Here is an 11,489-nt window from a genome sequence, read left to right as displayed (position 1 = left end):
GCTGATAAGTTTTTAGAAAACAATAGGGACCCAAATTATGAAAATATTGTCAGTACCATGCTCGATGTTGGGTTGTAATATGAGCTTGAAAGTTCTACCAGTTAATTTTAGATAATCTGATATATGTACTGAATTTTAGTTCTTTAATCACAATGATCCCAAAAGTTTCTCTTAAAAACACAAACTGAAAATGACATGTTCAGTAAAGTAAAAATATCTGAGCACTATATTGTTAAATTCAAATACACAATCATTAAGCTACAGTCTAGAAAATGAAAATCAATGAAGTAATGAATAAAGGCAAAAACAACATTTTCTTTAATGAAATAATATTTGAAAGTTTATCACAATGTCTCTTCTATGGTGCAAAGTATTCACAATTTAATCTAGGATGTTACAATGTTTTAATAACTATCAATTATGAAAGTTCTACAAGCATAATACCATAATTGTATTAACTTAAAAAAAACAACAATTAAACTGGAACACAGTTGTAACATCAGTGAAAGCTTATTAAGCTGTAAAGCTTAAAACAAAATTAAATTTAACACCTATAGAACCCAATGCAAAAAATTGAAAGTAGAAAAAATATACATGTACAAACACATATGAAACAGATGTATCTTTTTTCAGACACAATACCTTTCAATTACTCATTAGGACTTTTCTATTCTAAGAGGACACATGGAAATACAGATAGCAATGATTTTGTTGCATCACACTGTTGTTGGATATAAAGTAGCTCACGACCCAAGTTCATTCACATCGTCTTCGGGATGATAAACTCTAAAATGCTTGTGCAGTGCATCACTTTCACTACATTTTCTCATACATCAAGGAATAAGTCTGAACACTGTAAACTCTCTGTAGCTTGTTTGTAATAGTTACAAGCCTAAATACTGAAGCATACTTATATTCCTGTTAGACAGCATAAAACTTGAAAATACTTCAATAATTCTTAACCAGATCTACACAAGTACATGGAGCTCAATCAAAATGTTAAATTAATGTTACTTTGTACTGAGAGACTTAATTTTTTTAAACATAAAATCACATAGCTGCCTATATCAAGAAAAAAAGCACGACAACAATATAAAATGACAATGCTCAAATTTTCATTACTAGTGACATACAAGTTCCAACTTCAAGCTAAAAACAATGCTTAATTCTTAGTACAGTACATACTTAGGCATTTATCCATAAATATCAAAATATATTTGTCCTGAACTTTTAAATAATATTTTGTAATGAAGTAAGCAACACTAGTGGTTTAAGGATTAAACATATCAACAAACTTAAGTTTTCTTTAAATAAGTTATGATTATCAAAAGTAAATGTTTAAATCCAACTAATTACGGTTTATATACAGGTATTCATTCCTTCAGATCAAATCTTGCTTTATCTTAGATTAATCAAAATATTTTGAGAGTTTAAGGCGTGGAATAATATTCATTGACTGCAGCTCTTGAAATAATAATTTACATGCATAAGGTATTTGGATTGAAGCAATTTGACGAGATGACTGACAATAGTGGCACCAGCCTGAGTAGCCTAACAGACCACATTGATTACACACATCGACTTGGAAAGCATCACTAGACAGCATTAGTCGCTCCAATAACAACATACTTGCTCCATGTCCAATCAAACAATCTCGCTCCATTTCACCTAATCGTAATCCTCCCTCTCGTGACCTTCCTTCTGTTGGCTGTCTAGTCAGAACAGCACGAGGGCCTCGAGCTCGAGCATGAATTTTATCCATCACCATGTGCTTCAGCTTCTGGTAGTATATTGGACCAAAGTAAATGTATCCACTAAGATGTTCCCCAGTGATTCCAGATGTCAATGTATCTTTACCAAGATAGTTGAACCCATTCTTTATCAACTCTTTACTAATCTCATGTATACTGCTTCCACCAAATGCGGTTCCATAATGAAATTTTCCTTCCAGCACCCCAGCTTTACCACCAACAAGCTCTAATAGTTTACCAACTGTCATACGAGATGGATATCCATGAGGATTCATTATCAAATCAGGACAAATTCCCTGATCATTGAAAGGCATATCTTCCTGCTGGGCAATAAGACCTACAACTCCTTTCTGTCCATGTCTACTGCTAAATTTGTCCCCTATTTCTGGTCGACGAGTCTGTCGCATCAGAAGTTTAATGAGAAATGCCTCCTCATTATTTGATGAAATCATTACCTTTTCAACATAGGAAGGTTCTAATCCTTTATATACAATTGGGACCTCCCTGTGCTCTACTTGCTGTGGTTGTCCTGGTGTAGTTTGAATTGGATTCATAGTAACTGCTGGCATAGATTTGTTGACTACAACTTGTCGGCTTTCCACTCTTTCACCAGGAGCAGAAATTCCATCAGCATCTAAAACCTCATGTTTCCATATTGGTTTACGAGTGGTTGCATCTATCATAGGACCCAGCACTCTATCAAATGTTTGATTGGTGTATCGTTTCAATGTGCATTTTTGACTACGGTAAACCAAACACCTTCCAAATCCTCGGTCAAGGGAAGCTTTGTTCATGACAATGGCATCCTCAATATCATAACCACTATAGCTCATTACAGCTACTGTGGCATTCTGTCCTGCTGGAAGCTGCTCAAAGTTGATCAACTCAATAGTTCGAGATTTCACCATTGGTCGATGAGGATATGCAAGAAGGTACAGGAGAGTATCAATTCGGTTCCTCTGGTTTAAACCAATTGTACCCATAGCTTGTTTACCCATAGCACATTGATAAGTGTTACGAGGTGACTGGTTATGATGAGGATATGGTATGAGGCCAGCACACACACCTAACAAAGTAAATGGTTCAATTTCAAGGTGTGTTGTTTCTACACTAATGCTTGTTTGATATAAAGCAACATTACTGTCATTTTCTTCATTGACATCTAGGTATTCAATCAAACCATCATGAATGAAGTCTTCAAACTGGCGAACACCACGATTTAACTCTTCTAAATGTGCTTGAGTGACCATTGGACGACCTCCTTTGACAATTATATATGGACGACACAATCGGCCACCATCTGAAGCAATATAAACACAGCGATGGGTATGGTTTGGGAAGATAGAGACAAACTCATTGATATAACCAGCTCTGCGCAATATACGGAATGTATGCACTAGTCTTTGGTAGTCTTTTATGACTCCTAGAATACCCCCATTTAAAAAAACCATGTAAACATCTGGATGTGATAGCTCTTCTCCACTGAGGAGGTGCACATCTTCTACTCCTAAATTAAAAGCAAGTTTAATCAATGGTTCTTCCTCCATGTCAGTAGTAATGTGTGTCATCAATGCCAAATTTTTCACCAAACCACAGGATTCACCTTCTGGTGTATCTGAAGGACATAACATACCCCACTGAGAAGGCTGTAGAGATCTTGGTCCTGAAACTTTTCTTGTTTTTTCAAACTGACTATTAATCCTTGTCATCATTCCCAGTGCAGAGATGTAAGATAATCTTGAAAGAACTTGTGTAACCCCGACACGTTCCATCTTGAATCGCTTCACTGTCCAATTCCCAGTTGAAATGGCAGTGATTAAACCATTTGTTATCTGGTCTTGACGCATGTGCTTAATAATATCAAATTGGGCAGCTTTAATTTTAGGAATGTTCTTGTCTGCAATCATTTTCAGCTCAGAGTTAAATCGCTTAAACAAGTCTTCAAACAAAAGTGACAATAAGGATCCTGCCAGTTCAACTCTCTTGTTTCCATAATAGTCTCTATCATCAATTAACTTGGGATTTGTCTGGGCTTCAATGATTCTTCGGACCATAAGAGCCATATACATGGCCTTTACCTTGAATGTAAACTGTTCTGTGGGTATGTGGGCTAAAATAGTTGTTATCAATAAATCACGAGCTTCTTCAATGGGTGTTTTTTTAGGTCCACCTCCCCAGATTCGACGTTGTTTGATTTTATTTCCCATCCATCTCAAAGCTTGAGTCTGTGTGTACACTTGAGCTCGATGACATTCTTCAAGAGAAGGAGCAAATACTGACAAGGTGTGGTCATCAGTTCCAATCATCTGCACAATTTCTTGGTCACTTTCAACACCCATTGCTTTAAACACAATAGCAATAGGTATGTCTTCAGAAAAACTGTTGTGTTTCAAATAATAGTGTCCATGCTTAACAATTATGTTGGTACGTGTTTTTCGTTCATGAGTGGAGCTAGTCACCTGGCATGCAATTCCACCTTTGCTGTCTTCTTCAACAATCATTCGATTTTTTGACAACTGTTCTTGGCAAAGAATCACCTTTTCTATGCCATTCACAATGAAATAGCCACCAGGATCATGTGGACATTCATTCAGTTTAGCAAGTTCTGCTGGAGATTTCCCTGTAAGTACACATTTGGAACTACGCAGCATAATTGGCATTCTACCAATAGGAACATTATTTCGAACAACTCTCTGCTGCCCTCTAGTATATTCTATGTCAACTGTTATAGGAGCAGAATATGTCATGTCACGAAGACGACACTCATGTGGACATGTTGGTTTCGTAACATTAAAACCTTCTTCTACATCAGGATTTCCTATGTGAATGTTTAAGTATTTCATATAAAACAATGGATCAGCATCACTAGTAATCTTGCTATTTGCCATCAAAATCTTTTTAATATCAACTGTAATGAAATAATTAAATGAATCAACATGTTGGTTTACCAAACCCTTCACCTGTAGAAAAGCAGGAAGAAGTTTCCATTTATCCTTTAGTTCTTTTACAGGTTTTGTCACTGTTGGATCTTTCACTATATTCCACATATTTACAACTGGTCAGTCACTTGAGTTATATTCTGGAAGAGTATTATTATGAAAAAATTTAGAAACCCACACAGTTAATTTCTACATTAAATGCAATCCTATACATTTTGAGTGGTGATCAAAGATACTAGCTAATATACAATATATGAAAATAGTATTCATATTCAAATTGTATCAATGATGAATAAATCATTAAATAATTTTCTCTGTTTTGACTTGGTTAATCCTGGAGGATCAAACTGCACTTGTAGTGGAATTCAATTTTCACATTTCAATTTATGTACTCTAGAAAAAAAAAAAGAAATTTATATCATTATTAGATGTACTATTCTGAGGTTTTAATTTCACTGTATAATTAGAGATCTAACACCACTTTAACATTAAAAACTAAAAAGCACAGTAAAGAAAAGTTAGATAAAGTGATTTCTAAAGCCCTTCAGTAATGTCAAAAACACTTCAGTCTTCAAGACTATTGTAGAATCTTAAATTTTAATTGCATAGGTGGATGTTTGAAATAAGCCGATGGTACTTAAAAGAAAAAAACGTTTTCAAACACCAACATCATGCAAGATCATTAGAACAAAACAATACCTGATTTTTTAAAGATCACCCAACATCAAAACATCTTAGAAGTCTGAGTAAAGATATAACTTACCTATGAGGAATTAAAAGAAGATTCCATGAAACTTAGGTTTAAAAAATTTTTTAAACTATCAAACTTCACCTGGTACAAAAGTTAGTTAAAAACAGAACACTAGTTGTTATACATGAAAGTACTCAATAATAAGTTTAAAATATTTATAGAAAATAACCTAGAAAACTACTTTGAATTTAAAATAACACACTTCAAAAACATCAACTACTATTATACTTCTGGTGATAAAAAGATACAACGTACTTACTTTGTAACATCAGAAATTAAAGTTTTTCTCACAACTACATTTATATTTTGAATTGTATCATTAAACATGCTTTAATGTTTTCTTTGAGACATCATTCATACAACTAATGCATTTCTAAATTTTAAGTCAAATTTTCTTCTATAATTATACGCACACAATCTTTATGATAAAGTTACTCAAAAAGTAGAAAAAATATTAAGGTATCCAATAAATGATACAGATAAAAACAGTAAACAACTAATAAAAAAAAAATACTGTCTGGAACAAAGAACCTTCTCATTTACAAAATTCATTTACCCAACTTTTTAAATCAGTAAACATAATATCAAGCTTAAAGTAAGACCTAACAGTGAGACCAGTAACATTAATGTTGGCTATATTTGATTTCTACTTTTATTGCTTAAGACATTAGACATAAATGTATGGTTTGACATTATTCAGTTTGTTAGCACCTTGTATCTCAAAGCATTGCTTATAACAATTGTTAATAGACATAATTTACAGTTGTACTAAACAGTAAAACTATGATATTGATTAACTTTTAAAGAGACAGTTTTAGGATGTTACATGTAGAAACAAGGTTTTTTGGATTACATAATAAACATATAAATGTGACATACTGTTTTAAATTTTAGTTTTAGAACTTCAATTTCAAGAACTAAATTAATCGATAAATATGATAGCCAATTTTATGTTTCTAATATGTATATAAATAGCAAATTCAGAAAAAAAGAGTCAGAGTCAGCAGTTTTTGGGTAGCACACAAAACTGCAATAATTCTTTCTACACCATATATGCACATTCACAACATTTTAGGCAATGCCTCTATAGCCCAAAAATCAGCCCTCAGCTACATTGTTGTGAACTTATCAACTACAAGTTTTTACTAAATTTCATATTTCTTAACTTCATGAGCTGCATCAAATTTTCTTACTGAAATTCAGTCACACCTCACACATCTACCAGTGATAAGTATTTGCAGGATACTTGATTTACATTGCATGCTACTAAGCAATATAAAATAAATTACTCCTTACATCATATCAATTTATACAAGTCAGTGGGGTTATTACAATGCCTCTGAACACACTTACCCATTGGGCAAGAGTAGTTTTTTTTTCTATTACCTAAACAAATTTATCTCTTACACCAGACATCAGAATATAAGATTTGTCATTCCCTGAACACCATCCACAACTTTTCTTACATCATATTAAACATATCTCACAAAATTTCTTTCCAAATGTTTGGTAGATCTGTCATAAAACCCTATTACATGTACACTTTGATTGCTCTAACATGATTTTTCATCTTATATAGAAATGTTTAGTGACAACAAAAAATTTAAAAAAGTACAATAAAATGTATAAACACAGTAATAACAAAACCTCATCAATTACCCACCAAAAGGCAAGTAATTATCTTATTCAGACTATTTTATATGCTTAATTTTTCAAATTTATTACCACACAATATGTTTCAGTTTTTGAACTTATATGTATTATAACAGGGTTATTACTCTGTTAAAACTGAAATAATTCTGGTTATCCAGTTAACATGACATTATTAAATTCAATATAATTTAAACTGTGACAATAATCAACAACATTTAAAACAAAAATGTAAGACATATAATGCTTAGAATTTAGCAGTTTCTGTATACCAGTTCCTCAAATGTAAGGGTCTTAGACAGGAAGGTAACACAATGGACTGAACTCATGGAAGAAATGAATGGAGCACACCAGCTTCGAGGAGGCTGAACCCAAGAGAGGACACTCAGAAAAGGATCCTCCTAAGCAGGGTAACTCCTCACCCAGTAATAATATGTATATGTAAATGGAGGTCATCAAATAATAATATAACCTGTGGAGCCATGCACATTCTTAGATGTAGTCATATCAGATCACAAAATGCTGTCCTGTACCTGTAGTGAAAGATTCATGAAGGAGAGGACTAGTAATAACCAATGACAGAATGTGACCCTGAGACTTTCACCCTACTTTGAAAAGGTTGGCAAAGTTATAAAACCAGCCTTGACAGTAAGAACCCAAGGAGAATCAGAAAGACATACATAGACACAAGAATGAGCTCAACAGCTCTAAGATAATGCAGTTGGAACATTAAAAAAGGTTAAGGAAATATATAAATATATACAAAAGTTGATCTCTATCACAGTTGAAGCTATAAAAGATAATGTGGAAAATAGACATCTTGTCTCCAATGTCTCAAATGTTATGCACGGCTGCGAGTGCAAAGGTGGGAAAAAGATACTTGTCAATGCACTACCAGCCACCAGATGGCATTCTTGGTCCACTTCCGGACATCATCCTCTCATGAAGCTCCAACATAGTGTGTGGAATTATATCTAGGACAAATGCAACAGTATGTAACATGCAGAGGTGTCAAGCAGTATAGAACTACCCAAATTTTTATCACATCTTCCTAATTTGTTAACTATTTTTAAGTATGTTACTTGTTATCAAGATGAAGGAAGGGTTATCTACTTGGTGTACTTAGATTTTTGAAAAGTTTTACATAAGGAGCCACACAGAAGATTAACAACAAAAACATTGGTATTAGAAAATACAACTGAGTTGAAAAGTAGTTTGGTGAGAGAAATCAAAATTATTATAATTGATGATATTCCTCAAGGGTACTGCTTATGCTTTTTCTTATTTATATTAATGATACTGCTAGAGAGATAATTAAAAAATTAGTAAAATTTGTTATTGACACTACACTGAGTATTTCTAGCTGTGTTGAGAATGCTGAAGTATTACAGATTGCCTTGGATTAACTGGTAAGTTGGAGAATGAGTTGGAAATAAGTAAGTTATAGTGAGTGCACAGTAATACATCTAGATCATCATAATTTGGATCACATGTTTAGTATAGATGGAAACACACTTAATAATATGACTGAAGGATTTAAGCACTCAAGTCCTCGAAGCAGTACTCTGTAGCTTGTAGTGAAGCTAACAGAATTTTAGAATGTATTTAAAAACATGATTATAAACCAAATGATAAATATATCTGTATGCAAGTTATTAGGAAGCCCTCATCTGGAATATTATATGCAGCTTTGGTCTCCTAATCTAAGTAAGAACATTCACTCAGTTGCACCAGGGCCCCAAGCAGTAAGGGGCCCCTACTACAGATCTGGACCATCAGTTTAACTCTCTCTTTTTTGTAAATTTTCATATTTTATGTTAGTTGTTCTATTCTTACTCAACACAGACTACATCCATTTGACTGACCTTGTAACCACCATAAAAAAAAGTACAAAATAAATACAGGAAAATTAATGGCTGAAGTTGTCATAGAAAAATTATATAAGATGGGAATGAACATTCAAAATGCACATTGACAATCACATGATAATGCAGCAAATATATCAGGTAAATACAATGGCCTACAAGCGCATCTCAAGAACATAAACCAATATATTGAGTACATCCCTTGCGCAGCACATTCATTAAATCTAGTAGGCATGAATGCAGTAGGAAGTTGCAAATGTGCATCAATTTTTTTTAATTTTCTTTCAACTCTGTACAATTTTTGTGCTTCTTCAACCAAGCATTGGCAAAGCATTTGTGATGTCTTAAGAAACAATGATGGAAGGACAATTACTCTTAAGAACCTCAGTGGAACAACATGGTCGCCAATATCAGTTTCAACAAAAATTCTGTATGAAAACTATGACAGAATTTATACCAACCTTGAAGATTTATCTAAGGATATTGATGCAAGGTAAACAGTAAGAAATGAAACTACTGCTTTGATGAATAAAATGACAATGTTAGATATTGCTTTTATGACAGTGTTTTGGTATAAAATTCTTCAACGATTTGAAGCTACAAATGCTAAGCTTCAAGAAAAGGGCCTTGATTTGTCTATTTCTGTAAAAGCTTACAAGTTTGCTGAAGGAATATGTAAATTCACTAGGTGAAGAATTCAATAGAATTGAAATTCAAGCTCATCAGCTTTCAAATATAATAGAAGAACAGTTCAGGAGTGAGATTTCTAGAATGAGAAAAAGAAAGCTGGCAAATGTTGAGACTTCTGAAGGTGAAATTAGTTTATCTGGAACTCAGAAGTTTTGCATTGAAAATTTTGTATCAGTTGTTGACAAGTTACAAATGTGTTTGGAAAATCAGCTGCATATAAAGCGATAGATATGAAGTTTAGTTTTGTATCTAATTTCAAAAATTTAAGTGAGACTGAAGCTTTTGCTGCAGCTAAAAGATTGGGAGACATATACTCTCCAGATCTATACAGCTCTTTTATCGATGAAATGGTACAGTTCGAGAAATTTTTTGAAAGCAAAATGCCATCCACCCAACGATGCATCAAAGCAATCAGAAAAAACAAACACAAATCTGTTTTTCCTTATGTTGACGAGACAGTGAGAATATACTTTTGCCCACCTGCTATGAATTGCAGCGTAGAGAGAGATTTTTCTAAAATGTGTAGAGTAAAAAATTAATTGCTTGCTTAAATGTTAAATGATCATTTAAGTGCCCTTTCCTTGCTCACGATAGAAAGGACATTGCTTAGGCAAATAGATTATGAAGATGTAATAAGAGATTTTGCTTCTGCCAAAGCAAGGAAAAAACAATTTTAGGGTAATATTTTGGCATGCTTCCGTAATATTATACAATAACTATATTGTTTATGTACCTAATTCATACTAACATAGGGACAGTCTTGAAGGTTCAAATTGTCCCTTGTTGTCAGCAATGTTACGTTACAAATTTCATTGGAAAATGAACCAACTGAGTTATCTTCTGGCACTTAAAATTCTACTACAAAATTGAAAGCTTAAAAGTACAGGTAACTTCCATTTTTTATTTGTATGTATACACGTAGCTTGTTCAGAAAATATATATTATATATTTAATCTTTAAAGATTCCACTATAAAACAAACTCATGAAAAGTCACAATCATCTTGTTATGCTTGAATTTGAAATCCCTCTAAACAGGACCCATAACTCTTTATTTGGTCTTTTCTCCACAGCTAAACGCTTGAACAAGAGATTTAAGTTTTAAACTGTTATTAACATTCATATCTAAATCCTTCTATTTCTACAACACCAGAGTTCGTAAGTTCTTTCCATAATCCAAGAACATAACTTTACATTTCTAAATATTAAAATTCATCTCCAACAAAATCAACTCTGATTCGATGATGACAAAACCTTGTCGAAACGTTGTACATTTGCTGTTATGTTAAACTTATATTAAAGTTTTTCTTCATTACCCATTCAAGCCGTCTCTAATCATTATTAGAATCAACTCCTCCCAGCAACGTATTACAGCCCCGAAAACCTATACAAGCTATTGAAACATAAGTTATGGTCAACAAAAGCCCCAAAACAGGCCTTAGTAACTTTCTCTTGATTAGAAATAAGGCCCATTTATCACTTTCTTTTTTTCGCTTTTTTACCATTAAGCCAATTGTTTGTCCACTCTCCAATTTTATTGTCAATTCCATAAACATTTCACTTTCTTATCAATTAATCTCTAATGAAGCACTTTATCATATCAAATGCTTTCCGAGAGCCAAGATGCACAAGGTCAACAATGGTTTTCTCACCCCCAAAAATCAGAAACTTATCCAAAAACTTCTGAAAGTTGGTCAGACAAGAAAATCCTTTTCTATGTCCCCTGCCAGGCATCGACCTTAACTTTGAAGGCACAAGCAAGTAGTCGCTAGTTATTTTTACCACTAGCCATTTGATATTACAACAACATTATTCTTTACTAAAAGTAATGCAACTATCTCATAA

At 33.2% G+C, this 11,489-nt stretch overlaps 1 protein-coding gene across 3 annotated transcripts in view; it reads right to left on the bottom strand.

The window, feature by feature from the left end:
- Window positions 1-295: 295 nt before the first annotated feature.
- The window catches only part of LOC106469363 (DNA-directed RNA polymerase III subunit RPC2-like), a 16,034-nt gene continuing 4,840 nt past the window's right edge, over window positions 296-11,489 (bottom strand). For all 3 annotated transcript variants that reach the window (XM_013929849.2, XM_022397857.1, XM_022397856.1), the window contains exon 2: window positions 296-5,083. In XM_013929849.2, coding sequence (XP_013785303.1) covers window positions 1,409-4,798 — 3,390 coding nt within the window. In that variant the 5' untranslated portion in view covers window positions 4,799-5,083 and the 3' untranslated portion in view covers window positions 296-1,408. The remainder of the gene's footprint in view (window positions 5,084-11,489) is intronic.

The sequence above is a fragment of the Limulus polyphemus genome, unplaced genomic scaffold (genome assembly GCF_000517525.1).
Source record: "Limulus polyphemus unplaced genomic scaffold, Limulus_polyphemus-2.1.2 Scaffold3446, whole genome shotgun sequence".
In the NCBI taxonomy this organism is placed as follows: domain Eukaryota; kingdom Metazoa; phylum Arthropoda; class Merostomata; order Xiphosura; family Limulidae; genus Limulus; species Limulus polyphemus.
Note: the sequence above shows the minus strand (reverse complement) of the source record. Positions and strands in the feature narration are given on the sequence as shown.